This window comes from Doryrhamphus excisus, linkage group LG3 (assembly GCF_037039965.1).
Source record: "Doryrhamphus excisus strain RoL-2023G ecotype Guam linkage group LG3, RoL_Dexc_Guam_v1.1, whole genome shotgun sequence".
Lineage (NCBI taxonomy): Eukaryota > Metazoa > Chordata > Actinopteri > Syngnathiformes > Syngnathidae > Doryrhamphus > Doryrhamphus excisus.
Genome location: NC_136359.1, coordinates 22,880,779 through 22,900,437, shown reverse-complemented (window position 1 = coordinate 22,900,437; position 19,659 = coordinate 22,880,779). Strand labels below are relative to the sequence as shown.

At 36.9% G+C, this 19,659-nt stretch overlaps 1 protein-coding gene across 3 annotated transcripts; it reads right to left on the bottom strand.

The window, feature by feature from the left end:
- Window positions 1-376: 376 nt before the first annotated feature.
- add2 (adducin 2 (beta)) lies at window positions 377-19,121 on the bottom strand. Of its 3 annotated transcripts, none has more exons than XM_058070100.2 (15): window positions 18,911-19,121; window positions 12,955-13,147; window positions 12,568-12,709; window positions 11,171-11,322; window positions 10,964-11,044; window positions 10,688-10,837; window positions 8,649-8,792; window positions 8,377-8,475; window positions 8,099-8,275; window positions 6,999-7,244; window positions 5,135-5,251; window positions 4,955-5,041; window positions 4,751-4,877; window positions 3,253-3,330; window positions 377-1,457 (listed from the first exon to the last, which is right to left on the bottom strand). In XM_058070100.2, exons 2-15 carry the CDS (start codon window positions 13,099-13,101, stop codon window positions 1,204-1,206), a joined length of 2,001 nt encoding a protein of 666 aa, XP_057926083.2. In that variant the 5' UTR covers window positions 13,102-13,147; window positions 18,911-19,121; the 3' UTR covers window positions 377-1,203. The 3 variants fall into 3 exon arrangements, with proteins under 3 accessions (XP_057926083.2, XP_057926085.2, XP_057926086.2); XM_058070102.2 differs by lacking the exon at window positions 18,911-19,121 and adding an exon at window positions 15,226-15,376; XM_058070103.2 differs by lacking the exon at window positions 3,253-3,330 and having other exon boundaries at window positions 18,911-19,114.
- Window positions 19,122-19,659: the final 538 nt, after the last annotated feature.

The following is a 19,659-nucleotide window of genomic DNA, read 5'->3' as shown; positions in this document are numbered from 1 at the left end:
GTAATGACTACTGAGTAGTCAAAGATATAATGAAGCCTAAGTTGGTATTTTTTTTAAATTTGAAATTCACATAAATTAAACTTATTTCATAAAATTAAAGAATGTGTCCATAATTAAAATTCACTTGATTTTAAATAAAACTTTAATCATGACAGATATATGGTAAACTTGCAACATTCACTTACACATTCTAATATGAAATCAACCAAACTATGAGCAAACAACACATTAACATTGTTGTTTTTTTTTCTGTCCGACTTAAGACAGAAATTAACTGGAGGTTGAAAACTAAGTTGGTATTTTGTTTTTATTTGAAATTCACATAAATTAAACTTATTTCATAAAATTAAAGAATGTGTCCATAATTAAAATTCACTTGATTTTAAATAAAACTTTAATCATGACAGATATATGGTAAACTTGCAACATTCACTTACACATTCTAATATGAAATCAACCAAACTATGAGCAAACAACACATTAACATTGTTGTTTTTTTTTTCTGTCCGACTTAAGACAGAAATTAACTGGAGGTATTTGGTATACACATATGAAATGTGGAAAAATGTGGAATGTACTAGTGCCGTCAGTGTATATTTACCAGTCTTCAAGCTGCAGTGACATATCTTATAGATGACCGCTTTTTCTCGCAAGACAGGATGCCAGCTTTTGTCTTGTTTTTTTCCTTGCTTTAACAACATCTATTGTCAATAAACAATAAACAGCATTCAGAGCACAATCAGTAGCTATCAGTGCATTAGTATACCTGCAACATCAATGTTATACTTATAGCTAAACCATTAGATGCTATGATCAGTCACAACATGTAAATCTACATTATTCCAAGTGCTTGTAAGGGGATCAAGCGTGCACTATTTTAGGGAATTGGAAAGTTGCAGTTGTGTATATTTTGTATTAATATATTAATTGACCAAAAGGAGTGTTATTGGCTTCTTGAGTCATGGTAGGTGACAAAAAAGACATGAGAGGTACATAAAGTGTTGAAAAATGTGATGAAATTGAAGGGATCAGCGGGGGTGTCAAATAGTATGTTTTGTTTTGTTTTTTTTCAAACCAAAGATTAAAAGTGTGATTGTTGTCTTTATGTCTGTTTGTGTGTTGGAAAGGCAGTCAACTGCACCAGTCTGTTACTGCATTCTACACAAAGACACACCTCAGCGATAATTCATCAAGGTTTCAAACTCAGGTTTCCGCTTTCTCCTTCTGCTTCTTGCTTTTTTTCAGGAACGACGGCGGCTTAAACTTCTTTTTCTTCTTTGACGGGGACTTTGACGGCGAGCCTTCGGGGGTGCCGCCCTGCGGTTTGGCAGACACGTCGATAGTAGCAGAGGAGTCGTTGGTGGAAAGGGCCTTCATCCCTTTCTCCAGTTCTTCGGTTGCTTGTTTCTCCTCTTCACCTCCGTTCTGTATGACTGGAGAGTCCGTTTTGGCATCTCCTGCTCAGAGGATTGGAAAAATAGGATATTATTTTAGCAACGGGACACAAAAAGTGTTGCATTATCGGCGCTGTAAAGCTAAATGGCAGTGCAGATGAGCATGCTCTAGTCATGTGACATGTGTACTGTTTCTGTACTTACTAGTGAGACAAGACCAAAGCACCAGAGGTGTGCCCTATGAATCATTGTGGAGTAACACAGAAAAGGACAGACAGACACAGAGGGACACAAGATACAGTGGGTACACAGACAGATGGAAACGTGACATTTTGACTGGCGGTATACAGTAAGCTGTAAACCATCATGGGGTTCGGATGCTGCGCAAGCTGGCGTCAATATAAAGCTGTTCAGCCCCGTTTCCGGCTAGCATGACAAGCCAAAATGTCTTTCAAATGAAAAACACAGCATCATGCAGACAGCAAATAAACCCTGACACCCAATATTACTCCCTTCTGGCTGAGAAAAATTGGAAGTAACACTATAAATGCATCAATTGTATCAACAATAATATCATTATGTAGTAACTATTATTTACTTTTTAAACAATTCATTTTGTCGCGACAAACATGAGCTCCATATATTCATCACACTGCATATTAACAGACCAAACTTCAAATCGACACAATTAGGCTGTTTATTGGTAGGAAACCCATCTCCAGCCAATCACAGGGCACATATAAACAAACAACCATTCACACTCACATTCATACCTATGGATAATTTGAAGTCGCCAATTAACCTAGCATGTTTTTGGAATGTGGGAAGAAACCGGAGTACCCGGAAAAAACCCACGCATGCACAGGGAGAACATGCAAACTCCACACAGAGATGGCCGAGGGGGGAACTATTATTTACTTTATAACAATAAATTTTGTCGCGACAAACATGAGCTCCATATATTCATCACACTGCATATTAACAGACCAAACTTCAAATCGACACAATTAGGCTGTTTATTGGTAGGAAACCCATCTCCAGCCAATCACAGGGCACATATAAACAAACAATCATTCACACTCACATTCATACCTATTGACAATTTGGAGTCGCCAATTAACCTAGCATATTTTTGGAATGTCGGAGGAAACCGGAGTACCTGGAAAAAACCCACACATGCACAGGGATAACATGCCAAGGGGGAACTATTATTTACTTTATAACAATTAATTTTGTCCCGACAAACATGAGCTCCATATATTCATCACACTGCATATTAACAGACCAAATTTCCAATCGACACAATTAGGCTGTTTATTGGTAGGAAAACCATCTCTACGTTGGTCAACCATAAGTAGGACAAAAATTTGTCACTGACAAACTTCAACTAACGCTTACGAACTAATATACATGCAATACTATTTTATACTAATTTAGCACCCACAAGGCATGCTGGTAAGCTTAATGCACACTTCCCTGACAGGTTACCCAGCATATATTGCGGTATTGTATATTGGTGGAGGACTGTTTATTTCGATACCCACTCCATGTGGCGCATGGGTGTGTGTGTTTGGTTGCACCTTGAGTGATTATTTACTCTTTTAGTGTTTATGTAATGAGTGGCACGGGGATATATAACTTATAACTATAACTCGGATCAACAATTTCAAATAGCATGATCATACTAGTTCACTAGAGGGAGTAACAGGGCTGTCAGTGAGCATGGGAAGCGGTAGAGGCAAAAAAAAAAAAAATCAATCTGGCTGCTTCATGTCAATCAGACTGCAGAAGGCGGTTGACCAGGTAGCCACTGTAGATGGCATGCATGGCAGGCAGTGAATGCATTGCTAAACCTCACCTGAGAGGGGAGATTGGTTGGGCAGAGGGCCCTTTGTGGGGGAGGTAGCAGGCGAAGTCTCATCTGCCACCTCCTCCCCTACTTACAAAAACACAGAGTAAGATGCTAAGAAACTGAGATAAGTGCTTGGATGTGCAGAACGTCAAGCTGAGAGGCCAAGATTAGCATTAAAGGTACGGTGGACATCAGTAATGATGAGAGTATTAATCAGTGTAAAAACAAAACAAGTTCAGTGTGTAGATGAATGATATGAAACAGTGAAAAAAAACATTTAAGACAAAACACATCACAACAATCACGTCAAAGGAAGATGAGGTCTCAATATTAAAAGTACAGTAATTGTGTAAAAGCCAATGCTGGCGCTCATATGGAATTTTAAATAAAACTCCATGCAATACGCTTTCTTCTCATGTTCATTTCTTGCAAGAATTATAGTTCACAAATAAATAATAAGCACTTTTCAATCCCTCTGTACAATGACAATAAACTGTGGAAATATTGTTTATTATACTGAATTATAATATTGAAAAACAACTCAAAACCCACCTCATTAAATCTGTTTTTAATGTCTAACTTTTTATACCTGACTGCTGTGCCCCGCTTTTACTCTTGTTTTAGCTGTGTATTAACGAATGAATGTTGTATTTTAATGTATCTTTTGCTCTGTTTACTTGCTTTTATTCAACTCCATTCTTCTGTAAAGTGTGTGAGTATTTTGAAAAGCACTATACAAATAAAATGTATTGTAAATAAATTTATTTTTATTTTTATTTTTATTTTTATTTTTATTTTTATTTTTATTTTTATTTTTATTTTTATTTTTATTTTTATTTTTATTTTTATTTTTATTTTATTCATTTTCTACCGCTTTTCTTCTTTATTTTTGTTTGTGTTTGTATTTGTGTTTGTGTTTGTGTTTGTGTTTGTGTTTGTGTTTGTATTTGTGTTTGTATTTGTGTTTGTATTTGTGTTTGTATTTGTGTTTGTATTTGTGTTTGTATTTTAATTTTAATTTTAATTTTAATTTTAATTTTAATTTTAATTTTAATTTTAATTTTAATTTTAATTTTAATTTTAATTTTAATTTTAATTTATTTTTATATTTATTTTTATTTTTATTTTTATTTTTATTTTTATTTTTATTTTTATTTTTATTTTTATTTTTATTTTTATTTTATGATGATTTCATATTATTAGGCCCTTGGAATCGTCAAACAGGGCCCCTGACCAATACCACTCATCATAAATAAATGTAAAAATGTACAGTAGACTTCAGGAATTGGTGTACATAAACAGGTTGTTGACATAGAAGGGTTTCATTGTATGCGTCGGCCTTGGGTCTGGGTCAGGTCTGGGTCAGGTCTGGGTGTACTCTAAGTTGGCTTGCAAATATAGTTTTGCGCTATTTCGGCTCTAAATTAAAATGTACTGTACAGTTAAAAGTACTTTATATCTCCTGGGTAGTAATAGACAACAGCCCATTGACAATGAAACATACCGTTGGTCCCACTGTCCTGTTTCTTCTGCACTTCCTTGCGATACTCCTCGAGTTCCTGGTCTGTCAGCTGGTTAAAGGGGTTTGGGGTTTCAGGCTCTGGTGGAACTTGTGGTGGGCTGACCGGAGACTAACATAATTAAAAAAAAAAAAACAAAGCTCTTAAAATCTGGAGTTAATCTGCAAGGAGATGATGTTGCGTTTTACCGGAGGGCTATCGTCCGTTATGACACTGGCGAGGACTTGAGACTGTGGACCTGCTGTCTTCATGTCCTGGCGATTCTGCTGTCGGATCTGTGGTGGTGATGGGTTTGAGGTGGGGGGGGGGGGGTGGTTGAACATCAGTAGGATGTTAAGATTTGACAGAAAAGGACAATCTCACGTTACCTTGTTTCGTGTCTCAATCACTTCCCGAGGGTTGGTAAAAAGAGGCACAAACTGGTTGGGGTTTTCTATCTTGATGGATGTACTACCAGCTTGTGTCACCTCTTCTGTCTTCATCCACTGTGGTAGACAAACAGCAATTGAATATATTGAACAAAAACAGTGCAATACTCAACATTGTTATTATTTTATTGGAGATTCAGGTCTAAAATATAATATTTTGGTGCTGTTGTTTTTTTTCCACCAGAGGGCAGACGCTGCACTGCAGCAGTCAGGGTGCATCCAGAGCTGGCTTTCTCTGCAATGCAGAAAGCTTCAGTGAGGTGGGAGGAAAAAAAAAAGGGGGGGGGTAAACATCTTGGAAAAGCTAGCGCCTCCTACTGATTCAAACAACCAGTATCATTTCCTTTCTCCACATTTCCATTCATTTTTAATGCTGCTTCATTCCAGCACCCTGGACAGTTCACCTAACAGTTAAAACATGAATACAGAATCAAGCCCTGCATGACAGCTTTGCAGACCACGATATCACCAATGACTCATATTGTTGTTGTATTACAAAAACATAATTGCAGGGCTGCACGGCGGTCAGGTGGTTAGCGCACAGACCTCACAGCTAGAAGACCCGAGTTCAATTCCACCCTTGGCTATCTCTGAAAAATTCATTCATTCATTCATTCATTTTCTACCGCTTTTCCTCACGAGGGTCGCGGGGGGTGCTGGAGCCTATCCCAGCTGTCTTCGGGCGAGAGGCGGGGTACACCCTGGACTGGTCGCCAGCCAATCACAGGGCTCTCTGAAAAATATGTTACTAAAATAGATATTAAAATATTAAAAACATATTAAAATATTAAATATTTTAAAATATTAAAATATTAATTAGAATATTAATTAAAAAAAAATTAATTCATTCATTTTCTACCGCTTTTTCCTCACGAGGGTTGCGGGGGGTGCTGGAGCCTATCCCAGCTGTCTTCAGGCGAGAGGCGGGGTACACCCTGGACTGGTCGCCAGCCAATCACAGGGCTCTCTGAAAAATATGTTACTAAAATAGTAAAATAGATATTAAAATATTAAAAACATATTAAAATATTAAATATTTTAAAATATTAATTAGAATATTAATTTAAAAAAATAAAAATAAAAAAAATGTAATTAAAAAAAATTTCAATATTAAATAAGCAAAGCAATAAAAGTATAAAAAATAAAACCAATTAAAATAAAAACAACGACTCACTCCGAGTTAAAAGCCAGAGAATAAAAGTGGGTTTTAAGACGAGACTTAAAGCTTTCGATATTGGGGGGCTTTTTTTTTACATGGGAGGGGAGAGACTTCCATAGCTTGGGGCCAATCACAGAAAAGGCTCGGTCTCCCTTGGTCTTAAGTCTCGTCTTGGGCACCACAAGTTGGAGCTGGCCCTCGGACCTCAGTGACCGCGCTGGAGAGTAAATGTGAATGAGGTCCGAGATGTATTTAGGGGCCAGGCCATTCAACGCCTTAAAAACAAACAATAAAATATTAAAATCAATACTAAAGCGAACAGGAAAAGGAAACAAAATGAATGAATGGTGCTAACCAATGTTCCACTGACGTTGTATTTGCACGCCATCAATGGACTCCATGGTCTGAAATCTCATTAAGTTTCAAGGCTTATTCTCATTGTCCATCTACATTTCATTTTAATCTCAGTCCTGGTCTTGATCGTGTCCCTAATGTCTGACCTGACACGGCCCCTCACGGGATTAGTGTATGACTTTCTGACTGTCCTTTTGTATTAAAATTTGAAATTAAAAGTCGGTTATAGACAGTCCCTAACCATCCAGTGTATTCATGAATCCTGTAACATTTCTAACGCTGCATACTTACAGTGGTACGCTGTCCAGGACTGGCCTGCTCCTGGCTGACTTTTTGGTAGGTATTCGGAGTATTGAGCCATCGAGTTCTCTCCTGCTGCTGGCGTTGGGTAAAAGGATGCTGCTTGAGACCCAGAGGGACTCCGTCATCGTCAAACTGGTGAAAGGCTGTGGCGGTCGCAGGAACCTCTATATCCCTTCGTGTACGTGATCTTTCGAGCAGTAACGGGAAACGGTAGGTGTAGCCTGTACGGTAACCCTAGAGAACACCAGGCGGTAAAAGTTACCATTTCATCAGATAACGAACATTTACCAATTTACAGTAAGTTTTTACGTTTTTTCTTCCATAGGCCAAATAAAGTTTTAGGTTACAGTACATAAAAATACATTGTGATGTGTTGATTTTGTTAGCAGACTACTTCCTGGTTCGACCATTCATTCATTTTCTACCGCTTTTTCCTCACGAGGGTCGTGGGGGTTGCTGGAGCCTATCCCAGCTGTCTTCAGGCGGGGTACACCCTGGACTGGTGGCCAGCCAATCACAGGGCACATATAGACAAACAACCATTCACACTCACATTCATACCTATGGACAATTTGGAGTCGCTAATTAACCTAGCATGTTTTTGGAATGTGAGAGGAAACCGGAGTACCCGGAGAAAACCCACGCATGCACGGGGAGAACATGCAAACTCCACACAGAGATGGCCGAGGGTGGAATTGAACCCTGGTGTCCTAGCTGGGAGGTCTGCGCGCTAACCACTCGACCGCTGTGCCGCCCCCTGGTTCGACCAATTAAGCCAAATATTTTGGATATCTTGTATATACCTTCTTGTATATATCTATCTAATCTAATCTAATCTAATCTAATCTAATCTAATCTAATCTAATCTAATCTAATCTAATCTAATCTACAACATAGTACTGAACTTCCCCCCCCCCATCATTCACATGAAGACATATTTCTGTCCCTTTTCTGTGCATTATAACACAAGAAAACAAGTTAATTTCAGCTAGCTAACAATACTGTCATTGTCAATCAACCACCAAAAAAGGTTCAACTATATGTTACTTTTTACCTGCTCAGTATAACTTTGTATAGAATTGACTCACCAAATTATCTAGCGTTCTCATAAGGGCTTCAAACTCATGCTCTCCAATGCGGCTCTTGTGCATTGGACCAAAGGTAGAGCCGGTTCTACCCACTGTTCCAGCATAGTTTGGTTTATGGGTGGTCCGGTCAAGGAGGATCAGGTTCTTTTCACCCCCGGCACTACACAGTGCTGATACCTGGCACACAGAAGTCGAAATGATATTTAATCACTTTAAAAGTAAAGTTCTACATTAACGTTTATATATATTTAAAGACCTGTGTGTGTGTGAGTGTGTACCTGGATCTGACAGGCAGCCTGAATGTGGTATATTGTGTAGAATGCCTCCTCCACCGACTCCCCCAGAGCCACTATTCCATGATTTCTGAGCACCAGAACCTTCACATGATTAAGACTTAATTAAAAACAATCAATAAAATAAAATAAAATGCATGCATGTGGAATAAAAGCGTATCATAAAAGCAGTAATATTGCCGCAGTGCCTGATTTGATAATTAAGTATTTATACAAAGCACGAAGCAGCCGCCTGACTCAAGCCTCGATTGTCTCACCTTACAAGTGGGTCCGAGGCTTTTCTGAAGCTCCACACGTTCCTCCTCCGCATCCATGACTCCATTGAATTCATAATAGGCGACATCACCCACGAGCAGGGCCTCGTGGGATAATGGCAGGAGGCCACATTTAATGGCTGAAACCTGAGGACAGACATTTGTCACTCTTGATGTTCACATCGCCAAGAAACCCACGCATGCACGGGGAGAACATGCAAACTCCACACAGAGATGGCCGAGGGTGGAATTGAACCCTGATCTCCTAGCTGTGAGGTCTGCGCGCTAACCACTCGACCTGTAACAATTAAATTAAATTAAATTAAATTAAATTAAATTAAATTAAATTAAATTAAATTAAATTAAATTAAATTAAATTAAATTAAATTAAATTAAATTAAATTAAATTTCATTAAATTAAATTAAATTAAATTAAATTCAACTAAATTAAATTAAATTAAATTAAATTAAATTAAATTAAATTAAATTAAATTAAATTAAATTAAATTAAATTAAATTAAATTAAATTAAATTAAATTAAATTAAATTAAATTAAATTAAGAAAGCAGGAAGAGAACAAATGTAACAGTTACTGATTATAAAAGTACCAGATGGAGGGGTAGGATTTAATAAGCTTTGCTTCTTCCTACTCCTTTTGGACATGTGGAACTGTGAACTGATTATGGGATGCATTCAATTGTAATCTGATGCATGTTCAAATGAAATAAAGCCAGCATGATGAAGCAACCTTACCAACCTGAGGCAAAAGCCATAGTAGTTGTTTTCAAGGACATCAAGATATCGGACAAATACAAAACATTACATCATGTCGACTACAAGGAAAAATGAAAGGCACAAATATCGATGTCTTCTGATGGAATAAAGTCATCGACATTCCACGCCAACAACACAACAATTCAAAGGATTGCTGAACAGGAAGATCAAGAATTGGATAACAGTAACATTAAATATGACAATAAAATGATCAATTATTCATTAAAACATCAGAAGCTTGTATGTCAATATCAACAATGCCAAGCAATGTATCTCATTCATGTATCATTAATAAGCCCAGTTGATATTCTGCATTATTTATGCATTATACAATGTTTCTGTATACTGCTGTATTTATTATGTATTCATATCTGTATTTTCATCAACCACAAGTCCTGAAAGAGATTAAGGTTTGTGGAGTTTCCTGATCACGGACCCAAAATGAGCCACTTTTGCCTCAGGTTGGTAAGGTTGCTTCATCATGCTGGCATCAACTGTCACCAAACTGTAATGGTAATGGTAATGGTAATGGTTTTATTTCATTTGAACATGCATCAGATTACAATTGAGTGCATCCCATAATCAGTTCCCAGTTCCACATGTCCAAAAGGAGTAGGAAGAAGCAAAGCTTATTAAATCCTACCCCTCCATCTGGTACTTTTACAATCAGTAACTGTTACATTTGTTCACTTCCTGCTTTCCTAATGTAATTTAATGTAATTTAATGTAATTTAATGTAATTTAATGTAATTTAATGTAATTTAATGTAATTTAATTTAATTTAATTGTTCTTATTATTATTATTGTGTTAATAATAATATTATATTATAATATAATAATAATATTATGTTATTATTATTATTATTATTGTGTTTTATTATTGTATTATTATTGTGTTAATAATAATAATTATTATATATATTATATATAATATATATATATTATGAAATAATAATAACAATGATAATAATAATAATAATAATAATAATTATTATTATATTGTATAATAATAATTATTATATTAATTATATTTATTAATATTAAATAGTAATTATTATTATTATTATATAATATAATAATAACAATATAATTATATCTAATAATAATTATATATACTACTACTACTACTACTACTACTACTAATAATAATAATAATAATTATTATTATTGATAATAATAATAAAAAAATAATTATTATTGTTATTATTTTTATTATTATTTTTTTATTATTACTATTATTCCCCAAATGATGCCCCAGGAAGACTCACTGCAGCTGTGGCTGGCGTATGAAGGTGGAGTAGGCAGCGAGCATCAGGTCGTGCCGAGTAGATGGCTGAGTGCAGGCTGAACTTCTCTTCATCCACGCCAAGGTTGGTACTGCCCTTCTCCACTATTTCACCCAAGATATTCACCTTTACCTGAAAATCACACAATCCCCAAAGCATATGTTTACTTAGTATCAACCAATAATAAAAATAGACTGTTTTTTTTGCCGATAATCATATTATCCAATGCTAATGAATGAGGACATAGCCTCTACTAACCAGGCTTGATCCAGTAACCTCGCTATAAGCCAGGCCGTCGGGTAGCACCAAGAAGTGTTCCTGTTCTTTGCTGACTCGCAGCTGTTTAAAAAAAAAAAAAAGAAAAAAAAAAGAAAAATACAAATCCTAAATGATAACATTAACAAAAATGGAATCGTAATGCAACAGTTACGACCAGGTGAGTATCAACTAAAATACAAAACCAACAGTGAGACAGGTGTGACTGATCTGGGACCAGCCGTAGAGATCAAACAGACGATGGACGCTGGCGAGTTTGCAGCGCATCAGTCTTTCCCCTTTCACCATGCTGCCAGGATCGCAGCCCTGGAGGTCATTGATGGGCGTCACCATCATCATGTCTGTGGGGTGGACAGAGGCATAGGTCACAAAACCACACAAGAGAATAATCGTATATACCATAAGTTTTACCTTTGTGTGTACTTTGGACTACTGTATGTGTGTGTTTGATTTGTCCACCTGTGCCTTCCTGTTTCCACTTGCGTTGGTGAGTTTTGTGTTTAGTCTTAGCAGTGCTGTTGAGTGTTCCAGTTATTTTGGTACATTGCAATTTTTTGCGTGGTGCAGACACATTGTTCATGAATGATTCAATGATTCAACATCAGCAACCATGACCTTTGCATCCTGGGGTCACAGCAATCAATCAAAACGTGAAGTCTGAAATTCATTCAAAGATAGTATCAGGAATACTTGTATTAAATTAAATTAAATTAAATTAAATTAAATTAAATTAAATTAAATTAAATTAAATTAAATTAAATTAAATTAAATTAAATTAAATTAAATTAAATTAAATTAAATTAAATTAAATTAAATTAAATTAAATTAAATTAAATTAAATTAAATTAAATTAAATTAAATTAAATTAAATTAAATTAAATTAAATTAAATCACAGCTGGGATAGGCTCCAGCACCCCCGCGAAAGCGGTAGAAAATGAATGAATGAATGAATAAACTGGGCGGCACGGCAGTTGAGTGGTTAGCTAGGAGACCAGGGTTCAATTCCACCCTCTGCCATCTCTGTGTGGAGTTTGCATGTTCTCCCAGTGCATGCGTGGGTTTTCTCCGGGTACTCCGGTTTCCTCCCACATTCCAAAAAAACATGCTAGGTTAATTGGCGACTCCAAATTGTCCATAGGTATGAATGTGAGTGTGAATTAAATTAAATTAAATTAAATTAAATTAAATTAAATTAAATTAAATTAAATTAAATTAAATTAAATTAAATTAAATTAAATTAAATTAAATTAAATTAAATTAAATTAAATTAACAGATCAATAATTTAATTTATTCGTTTATTAGTTTCCTTAAACTATATTAGGAAAGCAGGAAGTGAACAAATGTAACAGTTACTGATTGTAAAAGTACCAGATGGAGGGGTAGGATTTAATCAGCTTTGCTTCTTCCTACTCCTTTTGGACCTGTGGAACTGGGAACTGATTATGGGATGCATGAAATAAAACCATTACCATTACCATTACTTGGTATGGCATCAATACCGATTTTTGTAGTGTCGTCCACCCCAGAACAAATAGCCGAAAAATTGTAACATTTGTAACTGACGGCGTATATAAATGTACATACTGGATGGGGAGACAGGTAGGGCGGCCGGGGAGCCGTGCAAGGTCATGTAGTCCGCCAACTGCCTGAGTGCCCATAGGTTTGAGGAGTTGCCGCCTTTTTTCATCTGTTCCTGAATCAGCACATCCAGTTCCTCCCTGAATGACTGTACACACAGGTCGATGTACATCAGTCATTAAAGATATGTACATTAGTGTACTCCATTAAAACCACTGCTGATTGTACTCATAGTTCATGCCTCATTTGCACTCTTACTTCAAACGCATCATCACAGTCTCACCATCAATATTTCATATCAAACACAGTATAGAGTTAGAGTTACAACTATGATAAGTCTACATTTGCTCATATTTGATGATGTTGTATTCCTGTAGAGCTCGCTGATCTTACCGGACTCTGAAGGAGGCTCGAGATGCGTTTCTTAAGCTGGGGTCCAGAGCTAGGTGTTGAATGCTGAGGAGACTGGAGGCCCTCCGGGACCCCATCACTGGGGCTGCGCTGCACCGGGGTGCCCTTCGGGGTGGGGGACTTGCTCATCTTACACAGTTGGTGTCTTACAACCAGGTCTGGGTCGAGGATAACTCTGGAGAAAATATGAATACAGAAAATATAATAGTTAATACTGTAACTGGAAAGCAGGAAGTGAACAAATGTAACATTTACTTTTCAAAAGTAAAAACATTTTTTTGTTTCTTTACTTTATTTTCCTTTTACTTAACCTACAAATGTGTCAGATCATTTTGACAAAAAATTACAAAATTAAAAAATATAAATAAAAAAACCTTAAACTATATTAGGAAAGCGGGAAGTGAACAAATGCAACAGTTACTGATTGTAAAAGTACCAGATGGAGGGGTAGGATTTAATAAGCTTTGCTTCTTCCTACTCCTTTTGGACATGTGGAACTGGGAACTGATTACGGGATGCACTCAATTGAAAAAAAAAAATTAAACTATGTTAGGAAAGCAGGAAGTGAACAAATGTAACAGTTAGTGACTGTAAAAGTACCAGATGGAGGGGTAGGATTTAATAAGCTTTGCTTCTTCCTACTCCTTTTGGAAATGTGGAACTGGGAACTGATTATGAGATGCATTCAATTGTAATTGTTCCTCCATTTGTGCAAAACTTAAATGGGTGCTTTGGAGTTATAGTTAATTCAATTAATTTATTTAATTTTTTTTAAATTCCAATTAGTCATAATAGGAAACATTGTTTCAATTTTATTCCCATGATATTTTGGCTTTCTGCTCATCGTTCTGCAACCTAATTTCCACAAACTTATAACATTATTTGTTCTGTTGTTTCTCATCATAAGATTATGACTTCTTTCTTTAATGTTGTTTTTCCTCATTATATAACAAAATTATTCTCATAAAATTCTTTCTCATAAAATGTTCTTCCTAGATTAACACTTTTTTCTCTTAGTATTTTCACTTTTTCTGTCCTTTTGAAATAGTTTTCTTGTTGAATTCTATTTTTTGAATTTGAAAACGATAACCAGGGTGTACCCGGCCTCTCGCCCAAAGACAGCTGGGATAGACTCCAGCACCCCCGGTGACCCTTGTGAGGAAAAAGCGGTAGAAAATGAATGAATGAATGAATGAACAAAAAAAACAGCCATGGGTAAAAAATGTCCCATAGTCTGCATTTTGGACACTCCTGAAATACAATTTTTAACATTGTTAGAGCCCTCTAGACACAATCTAACACCCCTATAACCACCTCTACACTTCTTTTAGTCAGTGCTAGTTCCTTTCCAGTTGCCCCTCTCACCCTTCTTTATTTGTTCTTATTGATTTTGACATAACCAGGACTGCAACAAATCATTATTTTGTTGTTTCACAGGGCACATATAGACAAACAACCATTCACACTCACATTCATACCTATGGACAATTTGGAGTCGCTAATTAACCTAGCATGTTTTTGGAATGTGGGAGGAAACCGGAGGTAATTCAACACAGAGATGCCGGCGCGGAGAATCGAACACAGGTCTCCTGACTGTGTGGCCAACATGCTAACCACTTTTCATCAAGGGCCATAATTATATACGTATATTATATCATATCACCTGTATTCATAGTAGAGAGTAGAGTTTGTTTTCGGATTTTCATTTTTTGTTTTTACGTCCTTAGATCAGCTCCAGGCGGCACGGCGGTCTAGTGGTTAGCGCGCAGACCTCCCAGCTAGGAGACCAGGGTTCAATTCCCACCCTCGGCCATCTCTGTGTGGAGTTTGCATGTTCTCCCCGTGCACGCGTGGGTTTTTTCCGGGTACTCCGGTTTCCTCCCACATTCCAAAAACATGCTAGGTTAATTAGCGACTCCAAATTGTCCATAGGTATGAATGTGAGTGTGAATGGTTGTTTGTCTATATGTGCCCTGTGATTGGCTGGCGACCAGTCCAGGGTGTACCCCGCCTCTCGCCTGAAGACAGCTGGGATAGGCTCCAGCACCCTTCGCGACCCTCGTGAGGAAAAAGCGGTAGAAATTGAATGAATAAATGAAGATATTAAAATTCTTTTTTCATTCAATTTCCTACACTTTTCTGCTTGAAGGCACCAACCGGTAATCTATCATCACATTATCAGCATTTAGCAGCACATGAATCCTCAATTTCCAAAAATAATAACAGAAAAAGGATAACTGAAAGGAAACCTACCAAAACAAAGGAAAGTGTATACTCGTACACGCAGCATGGTAGTACAAGCTCACGTAAAGATTAATCCGAATGATGAACAGGAAGTGGATCAGCAACACAGCCTGGTAAAGTGGCGAAAAACACCAGATATACTTTAACGATCTGTGGAAAAGCGGTGGCCTCACACACACACACACACACACACACACGCACATACACACACATACACACACACTTATAGCGCTGCATGGAGCAGATAAGGTCCCAAAACACCACACCCTCCCTTTTTGTGTGTCTTACTCAATTACTTACATACTGTTTGCCAAAAAATACATTCTATGGGAACTGGTTTTATGTAAGTACTGTACATTATTTTCATACTTAGCTATTTTTACAAGTAATATATGTATAGATAACGTCTGAGGAGAGACTGATGGAAACATGCTGCTATGCACTGAGAATCAAATTTCACAGAAATCCATTATGGTGCACATTAGCCTCTCATACACATGCATGTAGTACATATTGTAAATGCACATGTATGTTCGTTGGAATAATACTTAAGCAGGTTTGCACTTTCATGAGACTAAAACTTGTGATGATAAGCGGCGTAGAAAATGGATGGATGGATGGATGGATGGATAAACAAAATTGTATGTTTTATGACTGAGTCATCACTAATCTCCGTGGCAACATAGTATAAATTTCATAGAAATGACGTTGATTTAGATGTGCATGTTTTTATTATAGCCAGTTGTAACCATAGTCACTTCAACATTTCACTTCAACGCCCACCTAAATCAGGACCATGAGTATTATACTGTATTATTATTGTTACACATAACTTGTACTTGTAACAGGCAAACAAACAGCCACAAAGACATTTGTCGACTGTCTGTGAATGTTGTTACAACTCCGTACAGTAGATGGAATCGTAATGCTGATTCTTAAGACATCTTATTTGTATTTGGTCTGCTGGAGAATAAGAAGACACAGCAAGAGGGATCAGTGTTGCAGACTTTTAAGACTATTAAGACTAGTACTGCAACAATTATTTCATTATTAATTGATTGATTGATTGATTCATTTATAGATATTTAAACACATCAGCTTTTGTGTTTGGTTCATATTGATTTGTAACCAACTACGACTAATCAAAACAAGCTTCAGATTAATTGAAAGAAGAAAATAATTGTTAGTTTCAACTAGGGCTGGGCTATATATATATCGATATTTTAAAAATATCTATATTTCTTTTAAGAATGATGTCAAAAAACAAGCATATCATTTGTAGACTGGATTTGATGGTGCCGTTTGTGTACAAGCTAGTTACGACCGGTCTGTATCTTCTGCAGCGTTTTTAGTGTTTAATAGTACTTCATTTATTACTTCATTATTGTTTTTGGTGCCATACCGACCCCTTAACCAGGATTGCAGCTATGGATGTTCATTTTGTTACGTTTGTAGCTTGAAGCTTGCTCCATTGCTTACACTCGGGAGCAGCTTTGAGCACCCCTTCGCTATGAGGAGCAATCGGAGATCCCTGCAGAGATACGAAGGAGGAGAGGCTGTATAGTGGGAGTGAACTGCAAAAAAGACGGTATCATAAAGACCGTATCAACCATATTTACCGTCTGTCGTCATGGGAAACGTGAAATGGAAGAGCTAATGGTGCTTACCCGGCTGCAGAGACTACCCTGAGTGCAGCATGATTCGACTGAAGATTGAACATTAGATTAACTTTTTCTATATTTATTGAAAGATAATATATTATTTATTTCAGCAGCTATTGTTCGATAAGATTGTTTACATTTTAATAAAACTAAACCAGGGGTCTCAAACTCAATTTACCTGGGGGCCACTGGAGCTAGGGTCTGGGTGAGGCTGGGCCACATCAGGTTTAAAAACAAAAAACAAAAAAACGCATTTATTAAAAACAGAAAAATGAATAAACTTCGCTTTGGTTCCAATTTTCTACAATAAAAGCTCTGATAAAACATTCCACTGTTCTCAAATATCTTAATTTTTATTTTTCTACACAAAATAAGATGAAAAATAACTAAACAAATCAAGAATAAAGAAAATCAATCAATCAGTAATAAATAAATATAATAAAAAATAATAATAAAACGGCACAAAATAAAAACTTAAGAAACCACATATAGTTGGTGGGTAGACAAATGATTTTTTTCAGATTAAAATGAACAAAGCATTATTAGAGCCCTGTAGACATGACAAAACACGACTATAGTCACATTTATACTCTTTTTATTTACAACATATTGCGCAACTGCAGGGTCTTGAGACACATGCTAACTCGCAAACTCGAAAGCTAGCGACCTAAACGGTAGCCTTCAAGTTATTTCCTTTAAACTTAAATAGCCAAAAACTTACCACTTCCACACGGATAGGGAGGATAACTATTAACAGTTATTTAACATTTAACATGAACATTAATCAAACGTAATAATTTTTTCTGGGTACATGATACCATACAGCATCCATATCAAACTTGCGCGGGCCGCGCTAACATTAAACTTTCATATCAAGGCGGGGGCCTCAAACTTGAGTCCTGCGGGCCACATTTGGCCCGCGGGCTGCATGTTTTTTTTGCGTTTTTTTTTTGTCTCAAAAATATGTGGATATACATATATTGTTATCGATATTCAACCTAAATATATCAAGATATGAGTTTTGGTCCATATTGACCAGCTGTAGTTGAAGCCCTAATCCAGTCACTACATTCTCTTTATCAAAAAAAAAAGCGACTAGCCACATATTTAATGACTTTTTCTGGTCTTAATGGACACTTTTGGAGACTGCAACATTAAAACATGTGCTTCTGTGTCCTCTCTCATAATCTAAAAGCACTCACATGCAGCTCCGTCTTGCAGAAAAGAAAAAAAATACCATATTTGTTTTGCTTTTCATTTCATATTTCTGCTCTCCAGTGTCCATAAACATGCACATGCACCAATATGCAAATTCATCAATATCCGTCAGCACGACTATGTAAACACAGGGCCAGTATTGTCAATACAGATACCGATAACAATACTTTTTAAAATTGAAATTTAATACAGAATATATATCTGTATCACTATCAATAAAGTAACAATATGAACAATACAACAAAAACACATGCAATTATGAAAATAAACGTCCCTTGGTATCACCGTCTACTGCATAGCCCCTTCAAATACCAATAACAATAACAATGTAGCAGAAGCAAAACATGTACGGTGAGTGAATCATATCCACAGGACGCCCCTCTCTGTACTCCATCATCCCCTTGCGGTCGCACGTTGCATGGCTCCCTAGCAACACTCAAAGCACGCAAAGGCAGCATCAGCACCAGCAGAGCCAATGATGCGTTGACTGCCATCCGCAATATGTGGAGGCCGACAGCGACGGAAACACGACAAGGCCGATTCAACGCAGTCCAAAAATGTTGCAGGAGAAAATTTTGGTTGTTTTGGCAACAATAAGTCTTTGAATCGTACTCGGATAAACGACGCCATGAACGCAACTGAGTATTAAAAGAAATACACACACGCATATTATATTTCATATATACTTAAGAGTAATGGACATGCAAAGCGTTTGAGATGCAGCATCAATGAGGATGCTGCACAACGCCCAATCACACACGCAAAAACACAGAAACACAAAAATAAAACACTTACTAGAAAAGCAGTGCACTCACCTCAGTGCATGCCCAGCATCCCCTTTCAAATAAGGCAAATGCGGTGGATTAATATACGTTGCAAGAACCGCCTTCCTTTGTCAGGGTATCTACTAGCAAGTCTGAGGGACCATGATGCTTTTCATTGCCGACTGCGCCTCCAAAAGGACCAGCCCACTGCCACGCCTGCCCAGTCTGGAGCGGTCGTAACACAGTGCTCCAAATGGCGCACTTATACACTTACACTTAGCATTTCGAGTGTACAAAGTGCGTTCATGCTGGAAAGAAGAGCTGCAGTACCCGGATGTTTCACTCAACACGGCCAATGAATCATCGCCATCTTGGCTACGTAGCGGAAGAGGGGCGTAGTCTTGAGTCATAATTGATAAATAATGCAAAGAAGAGGAGAAAACGTCATATTACCATTGTAATTTCCGGTAAGAGGAAGTGACAAGTCATTGATTTGGGATAACGCTATTCTATTAAAATATGATACTTTAGGAATCAAGTATTCAACTAAGTATAGGCCTACAGTACATATTGCGGCGTCACTGGGGGCACTTCCGTGTTCCCGGCGTGCTTTGCGGCGCTGCCGATGTGGATGCTTCGTAGGTTTGTAGTTGGAGGTTCATATTCGTTCGTCCTCGTTCTGTTCAAGCAGTGGGAATGCTTTTGTTTGTCTGTTGCGTTGTTATGTATTTAATGTTGACATTTCCTGTTATAAGTGTTGAAAGCAAGTTTCTCTCTTACTCTTTTAATAAAAGTTATTC